The sequence below is a fragment of the Notolepis coatsorum genome (assembly GCF_963971535.1).
Source record: "Notolepis coatsorum genome assembly, chromosome: 20".
Lineage (NCBI taxonomy): Eukaryota > Metazoa > Chordata > Actinopteri > Aulopiformes > Paralepididae > Notolepis > Notolepis coatsorum.
The window spans coordinates 23,868,923-23,893,597 of NC_140184.1; the positions used below are offsets into that span (position 1 = coordinate 23,868,923).

At 43.7% G+C, this 24,675-nt stretch overlaps 1 protein-coding gene across 1 annotated transcript in view; it reads left to right on the forward strand.

The window, feature by feature from the left end:
• mapk8ip1b (mitogen-activated protein kinase 8 interacting protein 1b) overlaps nt 1–24,675 on the forward strand; it is a gene marked incomplete at its 5' end in the record, with an annotated part of 81,272 nt that overhangs the window by 43,777 nt on the left and 12,820 nt on the right. Inside the window, 7 exons of the mRNA XM_084337766.1 lie at nt 3,939–4,196; nt 11,682–11,763; nt 12,781–13,989; nt 18,604–18,679; nt 21,252–21,430; nt 22,101–22,204; nt 23,417–23,533. Coding sequence (XP_084193892.1) covers nt 3,939–4,196; nt 11,682–11,763; nt 12,781–13,989; nt 18,604–18,679; nt 21,252–21,430; nt 22,101–22,204; nt 23,417–23,533 — 2,025 coding nt within the window. The remainder of the gene's footprint in view (nt 1–3,938; nt 4,197–11,681; nt 11,764–12,780; nt 13,990–18,603; nt 18,680–21,251; nt 21,431–22,100; nt 22,205–23,416; nt 23,534–24,675) is intronic.

Consider the following 24,675-nt stretch of genomic DNA (forward strand, 5'->3'; position numbering starts at 1 on the left):
TTTTCAGCAGCCCCAGCACACTGATGCGTTTATGTGGTGTATTTAAACCACCTGTGTTCCAGATTAGTGTGTTCAAATTAGCCATAGTCATATTTGTATGTATGCCAACATACCAAAGCAGCCAAGCAAGGATCGAGAAATGCAGGTCCCGAGAGGTCCAGTCCAGCTGTAATATACCCTTGATACTGGAAGAAGAACAAATACACAGCACCAATAGAGGTAACGACACAGTAAAACAGTCAAACATGAAACATAAAAACCTGTAACAACAAAACCAACCCTCCCCTCCCTCACTCTACATCTATATTCTACCCTGTTAACGTTATAGGTTAAACTTTATTATTAGTTTAAAACCGTACTTAGCCCTAACCTAGTTCCTATCCCCCTAACCCCAATGACCAACCCGCTAAAGTTAGTCAAACTCACATTCATTTCTATTGGGATCATAGATTCATGTAGACGCCCCTCCCCCACTCCCCCCATAATGTGAGTTGAACACCCCCACTAGTCTTAAAATAACAAAAACAGTAAAGTGAACCGAACGTTTCTACAGCACATGAAGTATAGACAAAAAAATTGATATATATAGAGCACAGAAGTGCTCCACATATATATACACTATAAGACATAATCAAACTACTCATTTATTAATATGGTAATTCGTTACGTGTTGCATGTCGACAGCGGAGCACTGTCGAGACGCTGCCTAGCAAAGCAATAATTGTTATCCACCCAAGGGCCATCCACTATTACCTAACCTAAAACATGTTAAGGGCTCTACATGCTACAGCAACTGCAACGCAACTGCAAAACAACATCAGCGCGACTTCAACGCAACATGGTTGCAGATGTTGCAGAGGGTGTTGTAGACTTTGTTGCAAGGATGTTGCGTACCTTTCACCCAAAATCGAATCTGAACAACCGTTGCGTTGATGTTGCATAGCAGTCATAGAATAATATTGGTCCAGCAGGCAGGAATACTATCCTCGAGTTAATGTAATTTATACAAATGGAAGTATTGATTTCGCCGTAACGAATCATTAAAAAAATATACCATTAACTGGAACATGTTAGTTTCTTACACATATGTTGGATTATGTAATTGGTTTGTCATGACAAACCAATAAAAAATCGTGAAATTAACCGGTGGTTATCCTATAGCCCTAGTATGTACATTTCAACAAAGTGGAGCCGCAGGGGACTTCCATAGCATACGCCTTCAAATCCTCTTACCTTGACGATTAAAGTTATTCCCATGGCTGGTGTTGATATTTTACGATGCCAGCTTGTGAGAATTCGTTGTAGCCAGCCAGCTAGCATTGATGCTATTCAATGCTATCATACCCAACTAACGTTAATGCCATTCAGAATTTATTAACCTAGCTACAACAACACAGTAACGTTAACACATTGGCGACCACGGTTTGCAGTGTAATATGGTTCTGGACGACCAGGGTTTGTCAACAAACCGATGTACTTTCTAACAGCTATATATATACTTTATAGTATTGCTATCTGTCCAATCTCATTGTCACTTGAGTGCATAAACCGTGCCTTCATAATGGCTTAAAGAAAATAAAAATCCATCGGTTGGTTGTCATTTTATAGCGTCGTGAATATAAGCTTTATTGCAGTTTTCGTCTCGTCTTTTTTCTGGGAAGCTAGATATGAGGCTAAAGGCTAGTCACGTTATATCAAACGCCATTTCTGTTGTATATATACGAATGAAATAAAACAAACTGCTTAGCATCCGGACTATTACAGAGCATCTATGGATGAAATGGGGGCGGCGGGGGACGCCGATCAGTATTATTGATTAGCAATACAGTGTGCGTTCAAGTAGCCATATTCACTGATCGATCGCTTGCGTGTTACAACAATGTCCAATCCGGCTGTAATTTGGGTGAATAGTATCCTACCGTCAGCCCATGTGATCGCCGGCAGCATTTTGTCATTATTCATCGGCATCTGGTAGATCGATATGTCCATTGGTTGATCATAAATCCCATTATTCCAGGCTGAAATCTGCGTTCCGTAACGTGATCAAAGATGGAGGATGTTCGGCTGGGATCCAGGCTCATATGAAATGCCCCAGACAGTAAAAAAAATAATTTTCCCATTCGGCCTCAATGATACTGCAGTGGAGCGATGGCGCCCCTAAGAGGATCTGGCCGGTATTGCATATCGCCGATTTAAATCTGGCGGGTAAATCTGCAGAGTCGATCCGGGATCTTGATCCGTTTATTAATATGGAATAAAACAATAACAACTTGCCACGAGTTAACTCGTGGCTCTGGTCCTCAACGGGTGGAATCGAAACACGAGTTAACTCGTGGCTGGTCCTTAAAGTGTTAATATAATTACATGCATCATTGTTTACAATGAACGGTGGGGCTAATCTGGACTGGACACGGACAAGTTAAACAGCAATCAATTAATTTAATATAACAGGTAGTTCGAGCTGCATTTCCGGACACACAAGCAGAAGGCAAAGCATAATTTTTACTTCAGGTCGGGGGGTTTCAAAATAAAAGAGCGACATCTAAAGCACCGGAAATACGTTTATTTTGTACATTATCTAACGTTAACACGGACCTAAATTCGTTTTAGCTTAGCTTAATGCTACTTAGCTTAGCATTGCCACAATGAAAGTCCCATAGCGTCGCCAATTTTGCTTAGCCTGACTGTAGACATATTCGACAACCATGTTGTTAGCAAACATCCTCGGTAGCTTCTGGGTCCCCCTGTGCCTCTTTTAGGTAGTCCTCTGCCTCAGCTACCGACCCAAGCCTATTTCTCGCCCCTTATTTGGTTACAATAGATAGCCTGGCTGGAAATAGTAGCGTTGGTCGGTATCCCCTTTGCCATAGCTCCGCCATGGCCTCTCTGTATTCTCCATGTTGGGCCACGATCTCCGGAGGATAGTCTTTGTATATAACGATGGATTGGCCTTTGTAATTGGCCTCCCGGATGATTAGTTCCTTTAGTTGCAATCTATGGATCCGTATAATTATAGTTCTCAGCTTCTGTCCTTTTTGTGGTTTAGCCATATTAGCTCGATGGGCTTTGTCACATTCCGGAGGGCTAGCCAACAGTTCTTTACCCAGGATTTCTTGCAGCATATCTGGAACAAAGCGTGATGGATGGGTTCCTTCAGTGTCCTCTGGTATACCGACAATTATTATATTATTCCGTCTTTCACAAGACTGAACTTCGGTAAGCCTAGCTTGAATCTTGGCTAGATCGGCTAGCTTGGTAGCTAGGTTCTGCTCGAGGCGTTGAAAACGTTGGTCCTGCTGACTAGCCTCTTTCGTGAGTGAGATCATCTCTTTGGTATTGTGGAGCATTTCTACTTTCCCATCCAAGGGTGATTCATGCCCTGTCTGGGAATTCACACCAGTCCATACCTTACTGCATGGACATGCTGTCATCCAAGTGATATCACTAGGAAATACATAGAAAGATGCTATATGGACAGACTTTCTGCCAAGCCATGACCTCTTATTATCGATCCATCTCTCTCTCTCTCTCTCTCTCTCTCTCTCTCTCTCTCTCTCTCTCTCTCTCTCTCTCTCTCTCTCTCTCTCTCTCTCTCTCTCTCTCTCTCTCTCTGTCTCTCTCTCTCTCTCTCTCTCTCTCTCTCTCTCTCTCTCTCTCTCTCTCTCTCTCTCGCTCTTACCTCTCGCTCTAAGCAGCTCAGTGTCGGCATAAAGAGTGTTACAGGCAGATGACAAAGCTGCCTCTAATTGGTCAATTCAATCCACTCATCGTCTTCATTTCTCTGCCCGTGCTTGCTCTCTCTCTCCCTCTCTCTCTCTCTCTATCCCTCTCTCTCTATCTCTCTCGCTCCCTCTCTCCCTCTCCCTCTCTCTTCTCCTGGCTGTGGCTTATTCTCTTCTCTTCTCCTGACTGACGTGTACATCCTCCAATCCCTACAGGGCCATGTGAGGCGGGGGACCAATAGCATGTCAGGGAGGGCAGAGTTGGGAGCCGTTGGCCAACTCCAGGCAGAGATGCTCCATTTGGACCTCATCGACGGGGCTGACGGTTACCGCGGTGACACAGAATCCTCAAAGGCGTCTGCCACCGCACCCTCGCCAGTAACCAAGGACCCAGCAGCACCTGTAACCATGGATACTTACCGACCCAAGAGACCCACGACCCTTAACATCTTCCCGATGGTGCCACGCACTCAGGTGAGCCCTGATTGACCCCTAATCAACCCTGTCCTATCCTTTCCTCCATCCCTCATCCCTCCCTGACCCCTGGTGCCCTGTTCCCCTCTTCCTCATTAACCCCGGTTTGTGACATACGAGCAGTGTTTTCTTTGACGGAAGACAGAATGAACAGATGGTGGAATAGCATGGGATGTTATTATTAGGCGTGTACGGATATCCACACATGTTCTGGAGAATGTGTCTGTATGTGCTGTGCTACCTCTCTGTATTTCTCCCTGCACTCATATTCCACATGAAAATCATCTGTGTGTATGCCTATGGAAATCTAAGTGGAAAACCAACGGTGACATCGGCGCCGTTTGCGCCACAATTGTCCCTCTCTCTCTCTCTCTCACGGTGTGTTTGCCAGATGGAACAATGGCTGGAATTGTAAGCAGTAGAGGAGAGCCTGTTTTTCAGTGCCCATCTCCGCTTGTATGTGACGACGAACTCGTGACTGTGTGTCTGAGTGTGTGTGTGTGTGTGTGTGTGTGTGTGTGTGAGTGTGTGTGAGTGTGTGTGAGTGTATGTGTGTGTGTGTGTGTGTGTGTGTGTGTGTGTGTGTGTGTGTGTGTGTGTGTGTGTGTGTGTGTGTGTGTGTGCGTGTGTGTCTGAGTGTGTGTGTGTGTGTGCATCCCCCCTACTCTGTTTACCTCCATTCCCTATTTACAGCGCTCCTACTCAGGGTGCCTACATCCTCAGTATTAGCCCTTTCACTACCACACTACCAAAGGGTTAACCCTTTCACTGTGACAATACAGAAGGTTAACCCTTTCACTGCCACATGACAAAGGGTTAACCCTTTCACTACCACATTACAGAAGGTTTAACCTTTCACTACCACACTACAGACGGTTAACCGTCTGTAGTGTGGTAGTGAAAGGGTTAATAGATTGAGGTGGATGGATTACCTTGAGTGTTTTTTCTATTACTGGGCTTCATCCTTGATTTAATGGAGTATGTCTGTCCGTTCTCCTTCTGTCTTTTGTGGTTACATGGAACAAGAGTGGTCACCGTTGCTAAGGTGCTATGTCTAGGTTACTATATACAGTAGTACAGCGAGATGGGGAATAGCATTGGGCATACTGTACAAAGACAGGCACACAACAAACACAGACAAACACACACACACACACACACACACACACACACACACACACACACACACACACACACACACACACACACACACACACACACACACACACACACACACACACACACACACATGCTAACACAGTGTAGAGACTGTCAGGATGAACAACCAAGTAGTACTATATTTGGCTATGCTTTATTCCATTTTTGTATGAAAGGGGAGAAGGTTTGCTTGAGTGTTGTGTGTGTGTGTGTGTGTGTGTGTGTGTGTGTGTGTGTGTGTGTGTGTGTGTGTGTGTGTGTGTGTGTGTGTGTGTGTGTGTGTGTGTGTGTGTGTGTGTATGTGTGTGTGTGTGTGTGTGTATGTTTCAGGGAAAGAGAGCTGTCACGAGTTTGAAGTGTAAAGGAAATAATTGCTCTGCAACGCCAGGGGATGTGTTGCGCAATAGTAAAGACAACCTTAACCCTCCATGATACAGTTTGTAAACTATCCCTGTCAGCAAGTGATACGACTATTAAAAGAAACACTAACCATAATTAGTATCATCAAAAACTATGATTATGCCTATGCCATTTTATTTTGAAGCATAATAAAATCTCTACCTGACACAACTCTACATCTGTGAGAGTTTTGTGACTGTAGACTGCGGTGATGTGAAGATTATGACAGATGAGCTTTACATAACGGTCATTAGCAGCGAGACGCCCCAGAGCATTTAGTTACCGTAGATCACAGGGGGGCATTCTGCCCACTGGTCTTATCTCACTGATGTCCAGTGCATCCATTTGTATTAATATGCGTTTCATTTTCTTGTTATGCATTAAACTGTTAAAATGCATAGCCATAGATCCAAGTACACGCATGTCTGTCTGTTTCTGAAGTACACGGGTACATAGACACAACTTGACATGATGATGTCACACTCACACCACTCCCACTCATGACATAACAGAAAGACATCACTGCTTTATGGGAGCCTGTGTCAGCTATTACATTCAGAGTGATGACCTGGATATGAATAATAATAATAACTGTGCTGGGGCCAGCCATTCAGTACAGTCAACGCTGAATCTAAAGTGGTTCTACTGATCCTCAGTCAGTGTATTTAGAGTGTGCTAGGAGTAAAGACAGAGAGACTGTCTTTATTGACTCAGTGCATTGGTAAAACAGCAACATAAAAAACAAAACATTTGTCTGAATCATTGGGCGAAGGCAGCCACAGAGTGGTGCTGTGTGCAAGAATAACTTGGAGCTTTGTTGTTTGTTCACTGAGTCACTCACGGATTTCAAATGCCAACTAGGCCCCAGGCGATGGACTAGTGAACGTGACTTTTCAACACATCCTCTCACCAGGTGCTGCCCACAGCTTAATCATCCTGCACCATGCGTTGTCTCTTCACAGCTAAACCCCCTCTCTGCAGAAATATACACCATGTTCAGTTTGGACACAGCAGGCAGACAAAGAAAACGGACATCTCTCGGAATAGGATTCCCCCTATTTTACTGTCATCTGAGTCCTATCTAATCCCCAATCTGGCCACCTGTGAACTCACACTGCTGCTTTGGGGGGGTTAAGCCAACATGAAGGCAAACATGATTTTAACACCTCAACACACATAGAGGATACTACTTTACATTGTAAGGTGTGGAATTCATTGGGGCTGACCTTTCACACGAGCAGGTCAAAGACAGGTTTGACAGAATAGTGCCGTGGTGCACAACGGGAGGTTTACCTCCTGAATACGATCTCTTTGCAGGGCATCTCTCTCTCTCTCAGTGTGTATCAGTATCCTGTGTCTGGCCAACTGTCCGTTGAGTTGAGCTGCCAGCCTGCAGCTCTGTCACATTCACATACACTGTCATGAGAACACGCTATAGGACTTTAAGGCCGGCAGCGTGGCTAGTACATGAGTAGAGCTCCGGACTCATGATCGGAAGATCACCGGTTCGAGCCCCGGTCGAGGCCATTGTCGGAAAGTGGTGTTGTTGTCCAGCAGAGGGCACTCTGTCTCTGGACTAGTCAGTAACAATGCCCCCGTTAAAGTGATAGGGACACCGTATAGCTGCGACTGCCGTCCTTCAGATGAGACGCTAAACCGAGGTCCTGACTGAATCTCGTTGTTAAAGAACCCATGACGCCTATCACAAAGAGTAGGGGGTTCCCCCGGCGTTCCTGGCCAAATTCCCAATCAGGTCTCTGACATCAAGGCCACCTAATCATCCCTCCCCCTTAATTGACTGATATCAATACCTGTCTCCTGAGCCGTTCAGCCATTGTGTAGTGTGATGTGTGCCTGGTGCCAGTGTATGGCAGCCATTGAGCCTGCATAGCCCAAGGTTGGGTGCTACCAGTGGTGGTGAAGGAGGCAATTTCCACCCTACATTGTGGGGAGCGCTTTGAGTGTCTAGAAAAGCACTATATAAATGTAATGAATTATTATTATTATTATTATTTATTATTATTATTACTATTATTATTTATTATTATTATTATTATTATTATTATTATTATTATTATTATTATTATTATTATTATTATTATTATTATTATTATTATTATTATTATTATTATTATTATTATTATTATTATTATTATTATTATTATTATTATTATTATTATTATTATTATAATAATAATTATATAATTATTATAATTATTATAATTATTATTATTATTATTATTATTATTATTATTTTATTATTATTATTATTATTATTATTATTATTATTATTATTATTATTATTATTATTATTATTATTATTATTTATTATTATTAAGTCAAACAAACACACATGATCGCTCACATGAACACATGTGCACACAGGATGCTCACACAATTAAAATACTGATATGCACACAATAGCACACTTAGCAATAAACAACAAATAGCAATTCTGAGTCAACGCCTTGTATTGTATTTGTGGTGTATTTTCATACACCTTGCGCATGTTAAGACCATTACTATTCAGATCATATACACACACAAACATACTTATGAAAAGGTCATCATATACATGTAAGCAAGCCCGTAATCTGTGTGCTGCCACTCCCACCTGCTGCATCACTGATGTAGTTGCCATGGTGACAGACCATCTTTACCATCAATGGAAGTGAGTCAGCGAGGGGATACACACACACATATGTATGTGTGTATAGCTATTGCTTTTATGGTGTGTGTGTGTGTGTGTGTGTGTGTGTGTCTGTGGGGGTGTGTGTGTGTGTGTGTGGGGGGGGGGGGGTTATGTGGGTGTGTGTGTGTGTGTGCATGTGTGTGTGTGTGTGTGTATCTATCCATCTGTCTGTCTGTCTGTCTGTCTGGAGGAACATTCATAGTATTCCACCATAGACACCGTGGTTAGCAAACAACAGATGATGATGCCAACTGTGACCAATAGCTGTGGCAGGTCATGAGAACACTACGATGGAGTTGTCATTTATTTTATAACTATAATTATATTGCCTCGATTAATCAAAATCTGTATGAATATGATAAATATTGAGATAAACTCAATCAGATAAGCAAGATTTAGAGCCGGCAGGATATCCGTAACATAAACGCAGATACGGATAATTGGTGATATCGGACGATAATATCGGCTGACCAATATATAGGTCAGGTTCTAGTTATATAAGATATCACTCCATGAAGCTAGAGGCATGGAACACTATAAGTACATTTTTTGTAGGAAGACTATGAGGGGACAGAGAAAGAAAGAGAGGCTTATGTAGTCCAAGAAAACAGTATTTGAGTACGTAGCAGTGCCAACGCAAGCACTATACACACAGAGATCAACTCACCGGTGTGGCTGGGTAGTGTAGAGGTCTAAGCGCTTGCCTACCATCGCAGAGACCCGGGTTCCTCTTAGCCCCTTTCGGGACTGTGATGCACGCCAACATTGTTGGACGAGTGAATACACAGTCCCTTATACCAGGGGTTCCCAAAGTTTTCAGGCCGCGACCCCCAAAATAACGGTGTCAGAGAGCCGCGACCCCCACTATTATAGGGGTGGTAAAAAAAATATTTTTTGTAAAAAGAAAAGTATTATTCTTTTTTTTGTTTAATGTATGGTTGAAACATGCAAATGTTCAAATGCACACGCACTAATAAGCATTGGAGGCTTTTAACCAGGGCCGGACTGGGGAAATCATTCAGGCCATGAAATATAGCCCCAGTCAGGCCACTTTTTAAGCAGGGGGTCTGGGGGTCCCCCACCAGGACATTTTTTGTTACAAAGACTTAATTTCCTGCATTCTGGAATTTCTGGTGCAGTTTTTTTTTATTTGTACCCTTTAAATGCCAGTGTTTGTGATGGCATGCATCACAAATTATTGTTAAAACGATTGCTCAATGGATACAGAAAGTTAAACATGTACATACGATGGAACACATGACAGCCCAGCTACAGCTGAAGATGCCTCTCTTTGAGAGGAGATGGAGGTCAATTACTAGCTATCTTGGGTAGGCTTGGGACACACTGCTTTGAGACAGGATGGAGGGAAATATACATGTGTGTATTTATGGGTAGTATATATAGAGAGGGAAATGTGTAGGTATATTTGTGTAGGCGGGAATGCTTTTGAGGAGGGACCCAATCTCAAGGTTATTTATTTGTAAGTGTTTACTTTATTTTATTTGGTCTGTACTGTCATATTTTGTATTGCTGTTGGCAATAAAAAAAAAAATTAAAATAAAAACCTTGGAGCATAACAAAAAACAAACAAAAAAACAGGCTAGCATATGTAAATGATTAGCAACAACACTGATTTTTATGGATTTTTTGTTTTTTTGTAATGTCATATTGAAAAAGATACTCACACTCTTACCATAAGGGACATTGTCCTCTTCAAAAACGCCATAAAAATATTATATGTTGAAATAATGTACCACTTTTTCTTTCATAAATCTTTTATTCAACTTCAGCCCTGATCATAACCACCACATATTCAATTAATTTAATAATTCTAACCCTTTAAATGCCAGTGTGTGTGATGGCATCACAAATTATTGTTAAAAAAAACCCACAAAAAGTGAAATATTTGCAATATATCAAATGCAAAGTAGATTATTACAGTCTAGCATGTGTCAATGATTAGCAACAACACTGATTTTGATGGATTTTTTGTTTTTTCTTTGTGTGTGTGTGAGCAAGAGAGAGAGAGAGAGAGAGAGATAGTTCTCCAACTTGTGTGAGTTTAGACTGTGTTACCCTCTGTTGCAGTGATCTCCTGGTTGTTCCCCACCTAGGTTATCTAACGATCATGCCGCTGCAACTAGAAACACTGGCATGGCCTGCTTCTAAGTTCAGTGGCCTGACTGCATGAAAAAAATAATTGCTAATAATTGCTGTTGTGTTTCTCAACAAATGCAGCGGTTACTTCAATATAGTATTTCAACCACTATTTGAGCACTTTCTATGATATACTTGGGGTTTCTGTTTCTTTTCTAAGTGAAGATAATTAGAAAATAATTTGAAGCATTTTTGAGTTTGGTAAAAAAAAATGCAATTTTCTTTGCTTTGCACCTCCTGGTGGCAGAAAACAGAACAGCACTTCCACGAGAAATTACATTAATATCAACACAAAAGCACAACGCGTGTGCCGCCTACTGCCGCCGGTAGAGTAGAGCTAGGACAACTTTGCTCCATCTGTATGAATAGAGGTATAGGTTGACTCAAATTGGCATGGAGGTGAGGAGAGAGGGGGGGGGGAGTGGTTGCACCCCCTAACCCCCCCCCCCCCCACCCCCACACCAACCGCCTAAAACCCTCTAAAAGGTAAAACAAGCTCCCCTCTGTGAGTCACTGTGTGAGTATGCATGGACCCAATGGCTCTGGAAAAGAGTCCAGTTCCCTTTAAATGCACACCACGGAGCACAGACAAAAGAATCCCTGGTCATTCAACAGTATAAAAGCTTTGTTGTGTGTGTGTGTGTGTGTGTGTGTGTGTGTGTGTGTGTGTGTGTGTGTGTGTGTGTGTGTGTGTGTGTGTGTGTGTGTGTGTGTGTGTGTGTGTGTGTGTGTGTGTGTGTGTGTGTGTGTGTGTGTGTGTGTGTGTGTGTGTGTGTGTGTGTGTGTGTGTGTGTGTGTGTGTGTGTGTGTGTGTGTGCGTGTGTGTGTGTGTGTATATACGTGTGTGTGTACGTGTGTGTGTGTGTGTGTGTACATGTGTGTATGAGAGAGAGAGAGAGAGAGAGAGCGAGAGAGAGAGAGAGGCAGAGTGTTCGTAGAAGAAACCTTGTGTACATTGAGTTTCTGTATCCAGAACTCCCTCTCTCTTTTGCGTTCCCTCCTGTTGCATCTCCCTACCTATTTTTCATCTCTTCTTTTTGTTTTCTTCTCTTTCTCTGTTTTTTTTAACCAACCTACAGGACACATTAAACAACAACTCCTTTGGGAAAAAGTACAGTTGGCAGGAGAAGGTTTCGCGCTCATCCTCCCCTCTCAAAACAGGTGAGCTGTTCTTCACACCAGCTTTGACCAAAGTAGACCGCTGGCTCATACCATTAGTTAGTCTTGTTCAGGGGGGGGTTGCTGAATGTGGAGATCTGAGATATTGTAGTACTAGGATGGGACCTCAGAATTAACTTAACTATAGACCTGGCAGGTTCTAGAACCATTCCTTCTTGTACTCTTCACATTGGCTGCTGAAAGGCTGTGATATGAACAGTATTTAAGCTGACAGGTCTGTTGGTGGTAGACAAGGCTTTTTCTCTAGTTGTAGAGACTCAGGGACATGTTCATGGACTGGATAGGCCTGGATATTCTCAGCTACATAAGCTAGGCTAAACAAAGCTAGCCTAGGCTTGGCTGTCCACATTAGGCAGCCAACTGGGGCTTAGCTAGCCTAGAGCTGTCACAACTCATTGCCATAGCTCTTTTCAATGGCCTCCCACAAAGAATGTGTCATGTGAGACAAGTCTAGCTGGACTTACTGCCAACTCACACATCCAGAAAGATAATTTAATGCCATTTGATGTTTTATTATAGACAGTGGTCACAAAATGCCACAGAATGCCACTCAACTAGAAGAGTTAAGATAATGTCATTCCTGCATCAAATTAGAAAGTCATTGAGACATTCATTCAAGTCCTTTAATTCAAACATTACTCTATTTCCTGTAATGTATGTCCTAGTGTGTTTTGAAATAATTTAGCAAGGCAATCTCCAAGCTTTTCACAATGAGATTTTCATTCATGGCTTTTTGACCATGGATTATGTACATAGTGTAATATTTCCACTGAGTATGATGAGCGATGTGGATGTAATCCTGACTTTCATTATCTAACCATCCACATGTCTCATCTGTCTTTTCCTTTCCATTTTTCTTCCATGTGTCTGTGTTCTGGTCTTTCATTCGTACACGTGCTGCCATGGCTGTCTGCGCTTACCTCTTTTGTATCTGGATGTCTTGCCTTTGTGTGTGTGTGACGTGTGCTTGTTCCTGTATGTGTCTGCCCCTCCCCCCAGGTGAGCTGAGTCCACCCCATGAGCACAGCTGCCTGAGTGACGAGGACACGGTGCAGGGCAGCGGGGCGCAGACCAAAGACCGCGGCACGTCCACCGACGCACCCTGCCGCCACGCGCACACCACCGGACACTCGCACGGCACCTCCGCCACGGCCGGGACGCGCTCCAAACTCCAGGAGAAGCCCCCCGCCCCGCCGCCGCCGCCCCAGAACTACACCCCGGCTCCTCTCCACCCGGCAGGGAAGGCGGAGGGCAGTGGGCACCACCGGGAGAGGATCCGCTACCACACGGACGTTCACCTCGAGCCGACGGAGGAGATCTACTTGACCCCCGTGCTGCGCTCGGCCGACCCCCTGGACCTGCCGGGCGAGCAGGACCGGCCCTTCCTGTCGCAGCAGGCCGAGCACGGCCGCATGTCCATCAGCTCTGACACGGAGGGCCCGCCCCCCTACCAGCCCCTCCCCGACAGGACCAACCTCTCCATCCATGAGGAGGACGAGGTCTACATCCCCCCGCCGTCATATGCCTCCTGCGTGGAGGCGCTCATCACGCCCCCCTGCGTGGCTCCCTCCGCCCCTCTGGCTCCCTCCTCCCTGGCCTTGGACCTCAGCCTGAGGGGGGCGAGCACGGCGGCAGGGGTGGTGCTGAGGGCGGGGACAGGGGTGGAGTACGTGGACGCCAACGACGACACCTACGGCGGCGAGGACGAGGACGTTGACAGGATAATGATGGATGGTCGGATGAGGGAGGGGGGAGGAAAGGGGGACGGTGGTGGTCGAGGCGGGAGAGGTGCTCCGCCGCGGACTTCTATGAGCTCAGAGGCCAGCGGCCTATCATACGACTCGGTCAAATACACGCTGGTGGTGGACGAACACGCCCAGCTGGAGCTGGTCAGCCTTCGGCAGTGTTACCAGGGCTACAGCGACGACAGCGACTCGGCCACCGTCTACGACAACTGTGTGTCCTCCCCCTATGAGTCAGCCATCGGGGAGGAGTACGAGGAGGAAGAGGAGGAGGGGGAGGAGGAGGGGGAGGAGGAGGGGGAGGAGGAGGAGGAGGATGAGGAGGACGAGGAGGATGGAGCCAGGGTGGGAGGAGTGAGGAGAGAGGCCATAGCCTGTCTGTCTGAAGACTCCACCCCAGAGTCGGACCTCCACTTCTCCAAGAAGTTCCTCAACGTCTTCATGAATGGACGCTCTCGCTCCTCCAGTAAGTCACTGGCATACTACTGTACAGCTTCACGTGGTCTAGACTGCAATGTTTTACGTTCAATGAACGCTTTAACCCTTAGAGACCCACCAGAGACCCATTTATGTATTTTGTAGGGGAGGACATGGGATCTTTAGGGGGAGATGGCAGGTCACCAGTAGATCTTTAGGGGGAGACAGCAGGTCACCAGTAGATCTTTAGGGGGAGACAGCAGGTCACCAGTAGATCTTTAGGGGGAGACAGCAGGTCACCAGTAGATCTTTAGGGGGAGATGGCAGGTCACCAGTAGATCTTTAGGGGGAGACAGCAGGTCACCAGTAGATCTTTAGGGGGAGACAGCAGGTCACCAGTAGATCTTTAGGGGGAGACAGCAGGCCACCAGTAGATCTTTAGGGGGAGACAGCAGGTCACCAGTAGATCTTTAGGGGGAGATGGCAGGTCACCAGTAGATCTTTAGGGGGAGACAGCAGGTCACCAGTAGATCTTTAGGGGGAGATGGCAGGTCACCAGTAGATCTTTAGGGGGAGACAGCAGGTCACCAGTAGATCTTTAGGGGGAGACAGCAGGTCACCAGTAGATCTTTAGGGGGAGACGGCAGGTCACCAGTAGATCTTTAGGGGGAGACAGCAGGTCACCAGTAGATCTTTAGGGGGAGATGGCAGGTCACCAGTAGATCTTTAGGGGGAGATGTGTAATGGGAAATATTAAAAGACAAAACGATGAGCCGTTTATAAATCATTCTGAGTCATTATTAATAATAATAGAAAAGTTTATTTCACCGTGGCCACAATGAAAGGACAGTTTACAGACAGATACATCATGTTCACACATAATCGTCTGGCCATAAAGTGACCAAGAGGTTTGGGCAGAACATAGTTTAATACACACTTAACATTATACATCAGATATGATGATGAAAGTAAATAAAAATGGTTCCCAGCTACGGGAAGTAAGTAATAATAACCTTGCTTTGGCTGGCTGGGGAGATGACCTTGGAGTCTCTTAAAGAGACACACACACATTACATAGCTGGTCACAGTGAACCAGTCAAGCTGTAAAATGATATCTCAACACAGATCTATGACATGATAATATATTCCACGACAGATGGCAGGCCACCAGTAGATATTTAGGGGGATATGGCAGGCCACCAGTAGATATTTAGAAGTGGTGACATCATCTGAAAGCTGGGGACCTGAGTATTAACCCCTTCACTGCCACACTACCAAAGGGTTAACCCTTTCACAACCACACTACAGAAGGTTAACCGTCTGTAGTGTGGTAGTGAAAGGTTAACCTTCTGTAGTGTGGTAGTGAAAGGGTTAACCCTTATGTCGTGTGGTAGTGAAAGGTTAACCTTCTGTAGTGTGGTAGTGAAAGGTTAACCTTCTGTAGTGTGGTAGTGAAAGGGTTAACCCTTATGTCGTGTGGTAGTGAAAGGTTAACCTTCTGTAGTGTGGTAGTGAAAGGTTAACCTTCTGTAGTGTGGTAGTGAAAGGGTTAACCCTTATGTCATGTGGTAGTGAAAGGTTAACCTTCTGTAGTGTGGTAGTGAAAGGGTTAACCCTTATGTCGTGTGGTAGTGAAAGGTTAACCTTCTGTAGTGTGGTAGTGAAAGGGTTAACCCTTATGTCGTGTGGTAGTGAAAGGTTTACCTTCTGTAGTGTGGTAGTGAAAGGGTTAACCCTTATGTCGTGTGGTAGTGAAAGGTTAACCTTCTGTAGTGTGGTAGTGAAAGGGTTCATTTGAGATGCAGCTCAGCACCGTGTTTCACGTCATAAATCTGTAATAACCATTGTGTTGTAGTTAGGCACCTATTCAACATTTTGAACGTTTAGAATGTATAAGGACTTAGAACATTATGATCAAAGCCATTCCCATGCTTAATTATGTCTCATTGGTTAATTTTCGGGTTGATACCATTATGTTACACATATTTGGTGCAAAATGTAACCATTTTTGACAACTCTCTAATATTAGCCTACATATCCCATGGACCTCTCCTTCCATAAATGAATCCAATCATGCAGTACAACCTCGCAAGTCTAGTGCTTATGTAGTGGTAAACCATAATTACAAGATGTGTCACTTTCCAGTGATTCAGCATGAAAACAACATAAAAACCATAAAATGTACTAAATGATTTAAGAGATGTCAGAGCTTTGGTCATATCTCATGTACAATAACCATGATAAGCTTATCCCAATTAGGAGATCACCAAATTAGGTATTTTTGTTATTATAACATGTTATTCATGGCTTGTCTATACTCAGTTTCCAAAGTAATATTCAGAATATTCTGTTTATTCATGTATACACTATACAGGGATTATGAATCCTGAATGAGACCATGACAGAGATATGAAACATTTTCCAAAACACGGTGTGCATATACTGTAAACAGGTTTATCAGCTATTTTTAAACATGAGAGCTCATTTCAATGTCACAAACTTTATCCCATGATCAACTAATGCACTAGATACACTAGATGGATATTTTACTTCCTTAATTACCTCAGTGACTTTAGAACCCCTTTTTGGGGGGGTAATTTCTAACTCTCAAAGTTGATTAAATATCCAAATGACAGAATCAACATTTTGCCCAGGAATGTTCCAAATGGCCATGAAGCACAATGCAAATCATTCGCCTGTGAAATGTCCTTTAAACATAGCTGGCCTGGAGTTGCTGCCTTTGTTGATTTGGTGGCATGGTAGAAACGGCTTAAAGCTAATGCACTGTAGAGCACAGCCACCATATAATATATAGAAACATGATATTCAATAGGAGGTGGAATCTACTTCTATACAGTAATATCACACATCTATCTACTGGATCTCTGCTTGAGCGTTTGACAGCTTTGACATTGAGGCGCTTTACACATACAACTAGAAGGTTATTGTTGTTGATAATACATAGACATGGACCTTGGACCATTTAAAAGTCTTGTGAGTGAAAAAGAGCTTTTGAGAGTTTTTGGAACGTCATTATCAACATTCTTTGAGCAGTATACTTGGAGCAGAAGCCAGCTTGGTATGGCATGGCCTGCTGGGTTGAACGATCCCTGGCTTCCCTCCCTGTGCTCTACAGAGGAGCTTAAGCTGTTGCTGTTATTTTCTATATTCAAACACTATGTACTGTACTGCATGGAGAGAGCTTTGCACGTTTGAACTTTGATCTCTGAATGAAGTAACTGCACATTTTGAAGACAGTGGGTGAAACTGTAGGCACGTATATGGCTAATGTTACGTTAATGTTAAGTGTTAATGCTTAGAAATAGCAACACTGCTGGGATATTGCTGGATTTTAGGATTCATTACATCAAAATTACATCATCAATCCAACAGGGGGGATGGCTCTTGGTTGGTTCACCCCCCCCCCCCCCCCCCCCTCAGGGCAGATGCAAAATTTAGACATTCAGTAGTTGTTGTAGCTTGGCATAATAGCCAGCTGTGTAGGTTGTGTGGTGTGTCTCATGGGGACTCACTAAAAACGTGGTATTTTATGCACCGTGTCCAATGGGTGGTTATGGTGGGCCGTTAGGTCTAATGAGGTCATGGTAGGGGTGGGTTGAGATCTCTCTAGTGCTGGCTGCTCAGTGTAGTGCGAGGCATGCTGGGAAACTGGGCATCTAAACAACTACTGGAATCCGCCCACTCTGTTCCTCCACATGCCATTTATGCCTAAATCTGTGTCCCAGGCTGAACCCTAGCGTGTTCCTGTCCATAAGCCCTCACAGTGCCACCTCCCTTCCCAGTAGGTGTGTTTATAAATCTGGCTCTTCCAGGTGATAGGAATGCTACACTGTAGTAGACCATACCTGGCCAGCGATGACACTATCTGAGGATGGCTGACTAGAGACATGGAGAGAATGCAGACAAAGGCAAGGAGAGACAGGATCCTGGCATAGTCAAGCAGGGGATCACTCTCCCCATCAGCACTGAGAGTGACCTTGGGAAACCCCTGGGATGTGTCATTAGTCATCCTGTGACATGCAGTACGCTGATTTACCCACCGTGTAGAGAGAGAGAGAGAGAGAGAGAGAGAGAGAGTGAGAGTGAGAGTGAGAGCGAGAGCGAGAGCGAGAGAGAGAGAGAGAGAGAGAGAGAGAGAGAGAGAGAGAGAGTGAGAGCGAGAGCGAGAGCGAGAGAGAGAGAGAGAAAGAGAGAGAGAGAGAGAGAGCGAGAGAGAGAGAGAGAGAGAGAGAGAGAGAGAGAGAGGACGCTGATCGGTCTTTATGCGCTGTGGTTTCCTCCAATTGTCCTGGATGTGGGCCATATTTTTTAAGTGGCTGTAACTCACAGCACTGTAAGACAGTAAGCATGAAGTCATGAGAACCCAGCTATTCATCAGGCTAATGCCGAGGGGTGGGTATCCCAGAGGAATACAGGCTGAAGTAGTCGATGCTCATCCGTGCTCTGCCTTCTTAAGGGATGATTAAAAGGTTCTGATCTATGCATTTAAAACTACTATCTTTTGTCCGTAATGAGTCTCGCGGCTCTGTCAAATCTCTGTTTGGAGTCCGTGGTTCATCTGTTCTCTCCTCCCTGACGGGCTGTGGCACGGCACACTGTTCAGAACCAATAGCACAAGATATTTCTTCCCTTCCTGTTCCAGGCGCTGAATCCTTTGGCTTGTTCTCTTGTGTTATAAACGGAGAGGAGAAGGACCAGACCCACAGAGCTGTTTACAGGTGAGAGACTCTTTAATCAGCATTTTATTGATCTATTTTTACTTTGTTTTTTACTTTATTTCAACTGGTGAGACAAAAGTAAAACATTTTAGGTCAGTTTCAAGAGATTCCATGACACAGCTGCATCAACACAAGTTCAGTCCTGGCATAGGGTGCCTGAAGAACCAGACTGGAGCGTGTGTCACACGCGGACCAGTATTCCATTGCAACATAGTTGAGATACAAGGTGGTAATTTACAGAGTAGGGCTTATAAATATACAGGTACCAAGACGACCCATCGGCCTTACCATAAAGAATACAGTGGTGAGTGTTGTGGCTACCACCGGTAATAAACCTAAGGGCAGAGTGGTAAACAGAGACGCAGTGTGGAGGCTGCAGCATTACATCCCCAGAGTCGAGAATTGCCAGGGAAGTTGATTCAACAATCCTCTTTCTACAGAACACTTGTCAGACTTTACATTATCAGACATAAATATAGTCAATAAAATAAAATATGAATATAGAAATATGAGAAAAGTAAACAGTGTAAACAATATAATGAACTGAATATAAAAATAGGAGAAGAATAATCAATATACACAAGGCGCAATTGAGGGTCTGTGCCCTAACTGGCATGATATACGTCATACGTTAAAGTCCCTTTTGGTGGTTAAGAGTCAAAAGGGGAAACTGCATTTGTTTCTATACAAAAAGCCAAAAAAGCCAATCAGTTTGCTACTAAGGTTCCCAATATGATATTTAAATGTGCATTTTTCATTGAGACAGATTACAAGATATTTGTATTCTGTGACCCTTTCAATATGTGTGCCATTTACAGCTGAGATGTGTAGGTTATCGTAGTCTATGTTTTAGGATCTTGAGAAGACCATGCCTTATGTTTTATTTGCATTCAGGGCCAGTTTGTGATTGATAAGAGCTTTCTGGAGGGCAGCAGAGGAAAGCTGCAGCTTCTCTATAGCTAATCAGAATCAGAAAGGTCTTTATTGCCAAGTAGTTTTCACATACAAGGAATTAGCTTTGGTCATTTTCGGTGTGACATTAGTGGACAGACATTAACAGACAGATAATAAAATAAAAAGGTGGAGTAAAAGTTAAGTTAAGATAGAAGCACAATATAATATAATATAATTATGAAATAAAATAAATAGGCCAGGGCTGTACAACTGTAAAATAAAGAGGTTGAATCAAATGAAATGGGATATAAACAAAATTAAATATAAGCACAATAGAATAGTACAATTATAAGTTAAAAATAAGAATAGGCCAGGGCTTGCTCTACATGTTGCAGACATTAACCTATTGACCTCACACACACTCACAAACACCTGCCTCCTATCACTACTGTCTTTAACATTAACCCCAGCTATATAGAAACATGGCATTTGTGGAGTGGAGAAAACATTATCTGGGACTTCTGTGTGTTTCCTTAGTGACTTGTCACACTCCAGTTGGCAATGTGCTTCTGCAGCTGCTGTTCGAGTCCTCTGGCTTATGGCTGGCTGGGAGAGAGAGAGAGCGAGAGAGAGAGAGAGAGAGAGAGAGAGAGAGAGAGAGAGAGAGAGAGAGAGAGAGAGAGATCATTCTAACTGAGGCAGAAAGAAACTGCCCGTGTAGTCACGTGAAATTCTGAGCCACAATGGCGTCTTTCAGTGCCGGCCTGTGGGCTGACAGACCAAGTGGTGTGGGTAGGGGGGTTAGAATCACCAGGGAAAGGGCACCCGCATAATACAGAACAAAACAGCGGGTATTGAGTTTGAACAGTAACCTTGAATGGCCACCATAGTGACTGCAGGTGAGGGATGAGTGTACTGTATGATGTATTCCTCAGTCTAATCCCAACTAGTCTAGTTTTATTCATTTAAAAAAATATATATTTAACCTTTATTTAACCAGGCAGGTCGATTAAGAACACATTTTTATTTACAATGGCGGCCTGTCGAGGGGACAAAAGGGCCTCTCGAAGGGTAACAGGGAAAAGGGGACACAATAAATAATAAAATAGAATATTGGACAATAGTCTTATCCGGATTGTTCTTTTTGGTTAATTTATATTCTATTTTATTATTTATTGTGTCCCCTTTTCCCTGTTACCCTTCGAGAGGCCCTTTTGTCCCCTCGACAGGCCGTCATTGTAAATAAAAATGTGTCATGCACTTGTCCTAATAAACTAACCTACACTGTAGCACGCAACACTTTGATGAACATTGTTACTCAGCTGATAGAGTTGTGCCCTTCCTGATGACTTGTCGTACAGGACTTGTACTGTAAGTCGCTTTGGATAAAAGCGTCAGCTAAATTACTAAATGTAAATGTAAATGGATAAGGTAAGGTAGGGAAAATAGCTAAAATACACACCAAACAAACAATCAAATCAGTTAAAAGGCTGGGTGACAGTTGCAGGTGTGTGTAAAAGTAGTGAGGGGGATTATTTGTCCATTTTTCAAAGTGAAGCCCTTTCATTAGTATCGCGTTTTTCTTGGACAGCACATGTTGTACAGAACAAGTGCCCAAATGTTGAGTCTATTTAGTTCAGTGTGGTTACCATTATTGTTGTGTGCGTGAATCAAAAAGGTTCGTCCCTCGCCATGACGACGAGCTGGAGCTGGAGGTGGACGACCCCTTGCTTGTGGAGGTCCAAGCAGAAGATTACTGGTACGAGGGCTACAACATGCGCACCGGCACCCACGGCATCTTCCCCGCTTACTACGCCATCGAGGTGGCCAAGGAATCTACAGAGGACAGCTACAGAGGTACCGCTCAGCCATCAGTCTTATAGGGAGGTGTAGTGGTTACGTCATTGTTGTTTCCGGCCGGTCCACCTCGTTTGAAATTGCAATGTATTTCCAATGGACACATTTCTAAATTGTCTCATTTAAAACAAATAAAGCATGAACATTGGCATGGTGTACCTTTCTGTGTGTATTCATCCACAATCTATAGCTCAACATGAAACAATTCGCAATTGATCGTAAAATAATTACATATAATTTTATTTCAACCAAAAATGCTTAAACACTAATGTTAGTGATAGAAGGGGAAAAAATGTGTGCAAAAATGGAAAGCTTGCCAATGTTCATGAGGCAGAATTATTACAATAGCCGATAATACATTTTCCCAATGATAAATCCCTATACGGGTGGACCGCACGGGAAACTAAAGTGACGTCAGACTACACCTCCCTATTTAATGTTGAGGATGGACCTTGAATTAGTGAAAGTGCGGTAAAGATGCTGACGCATCCTCGGAGACACACTTGCACAGAATGCTGACTAAGGACTTACTGTGTGCAGTAGGGTCTAGCTGACCAAAATTTGCTCCTTGCAAATTACAGTAATCCACAACTGCATTTTAGTTGTAATCTTTGATTAATATTTGGGGTATAACCATAGTGAAATAATGGACCCCACCTTTCTTCCACAGAGAGGAGCAGTGAATGGATGGACATATACCGCCTGAAGTTCCTGGGCTCAGTCCAAGTGCCCTATCATAAAGGAAACGATGTTCTATGTGCAGCTATGCAGAAGGTATGGGGGCCACACTGTGTGTGTGTGTGTGTGTTTTGATTGATTGAAAAGTTTATTAACAGATTGCAGAATGGGTACAGTACAGTACAGCTCAATACATACAATTGTTAAGGGGATGCAGACCAGAGAAAGACTTTCGTCTTGTTTACATCAGGGTCCCCCATTTTCAATTCATCATAACATATATGACATACACAACATACAGATAGACAGTACTGCTACATCTATACATTTATGACAGATTTGCAAATACAGTACTGTTTGTGATACAAAAAGTGTCCAGAAAAAGAGTGTATATACATTTGACGTAGAAACTGTACATTGGAAGAGGTTGGGTAGGTGGGGTGGGGTTGGGTGGGTGGGTGGGTGGGGGGCTGTACATTGGAGGTGGGGTTGGGTAGGGGGGGGGGACACTGTACACTGTACATTGGAATACTGACAAAGCCATACTTGGTCATTTACTGTACAACTGGGTTAGGACATTTGTACGGGCCAGTTTCGAATTGCAGTCTCCCGTAGGTGTTTTTTTGAAGGTGGGTAGTGATTCACATTCCTTTACAGCTGTGGGTAGGGCGTTCCACATTGATGTGGCATAATTGCTAAACGTGTTTAGTCCCTTGTTTGAGCCGAATCTGGGTTTAACATGATTTGTGGAGCTCCCTCTGGTGTTGTGATCGTGGTATTCACTGACCTTTGGGAAGTATTTTGACATGTACATGGGTACCTTGGTCGTGTAGTGTATCTTGTAGACCAGGCCCATTGCAAGTTGCTGTACTCTGTCGTCTACTCTAAGCCATCCTAGGTTGGAAAAGTGGGCAGGGGTGAGGTGGGTTCTAGGAGTCAGGTCAAGCAGTAGTCTGACTAGTTTGTTTAGTGTGTGTGTGTGTGTGTGTGTGTGTGTGTGTGTGTGTGTGTGTGTGTGTGTGTGTGTGTGTGTGTGTGTGTGTGTGTGTGTGTGTGTGTGTGTGTGTGTGTGTGTGTGTGTGTGTGTGTGTGTGTGTGTGTGTGGGGGGGGTGTGTGTGGGGGTGGTCAGATGAAGGACGAACTGTAGAAATAATGAGGTAAGACTGTGTTAGTAGTACTGTATTACATAAGCCAGAGAGATGCTGAGGTTATAAGTACCGTGTTACATTAGGCCTAACAATGCCTCTTTTTCTGCACCATAAGCCAGTGAGATACCACTTGTGACTATTCAATTTGATTGTCACCAGATTGCCACCAATAGAAGGATGACGGTTCAGTATAACCCGCCCTCTTCTTGTATCCTGGAAATCAACGTGAAAGGTGTCAAGCTTGTGGTCCAGGATGACTACTACGCCTGTGACAGGGTAAGAACCCCCCCTCCTTCTCTCCCTCTCTCCCTCCCTCTCTCTCTCTCTCTCTCTCTCTCTCTCTCTCTCTCTCTCTCTCTCTCTCTCTCTCTCTCTCTCTCTCTCTCTCTCTCTCTCTCTCTCTCTCTCTCTCTCTCTCTCTCTCTCTCTCTCTCTCTCTCTCTCTCTCTCTCTCATACAGATGCATGCATACAAAGACTAATGTGAGTGCAAAGTCACCTCCATTCATAACCTTACATCAGAAACCATTGTACATTGAAGGCATATCACCCCCGTGTGGTCACTTTGTGGTACTGCAGTTATAGGCTGCTGGTTATAATTGCTGCATCATCAGTGCTACATATAAGATAAGATGAGATATTCCTTTATTGATCTCCTTGGGGAAATTCGAATGTCATAGCAGGGAGGGAAGGTACAGGGTTTTGGTTTGATTCAGTTTTAAATAGACAATAATAAAAATAGTAAGATAAAATAGACAGAGTAAAATAGTGCAATAGTGCAGTGCAATAAAATAGTAGAATAGAATAGATAAATGTGCAATCAAATCGTTCTGGATTACTGTTCAACAGTTCAAAGTCGTCTTTACCTTCTCTGTTTGGTATCCACAGTTTAAAACTTGACAGTCTTCCCTCCTGTTTTATACCCACTTTGACCCTTCAAACCTCCCACTCAGGGCAAACCTCCCTCTCAGGGCGCAGTTCCCTCTCTCAGGGTGCAGTTCCCTCTCTCAGGGTGCAGTTCCCTCTCTCAGGGTGCAGTTCTAGGCCTAGGTCCTACAGTTTTAAAGCCTGACAGTCTTTCTTGTTTGATACCCACACAGTTTAATACCTGACAGTTTTGAACCTGTAATAAAAAGTAATAGACAGAGTAAAATAATACAGTGCAATAAATTAGTAGAATAGAATAGATAGTACAATTATGCAACAGTGCAGTGCAATACAATACAATAGAATGGACAGAGTAAAATAGTGCTACAGTACAATCAACAGTGGAGTGTATTAGAAAGCTATGGTGAAGAGGTACGTTTTTAGCTTTTTTTTTTTTTTTTTTTTTTTAATATTAAGAGATATAGCTTCCATAATGTCCATAGCTAGTGTGTTCCATAACTTTGGTGCATAGTTTGCAAAGGCTGCATCCCC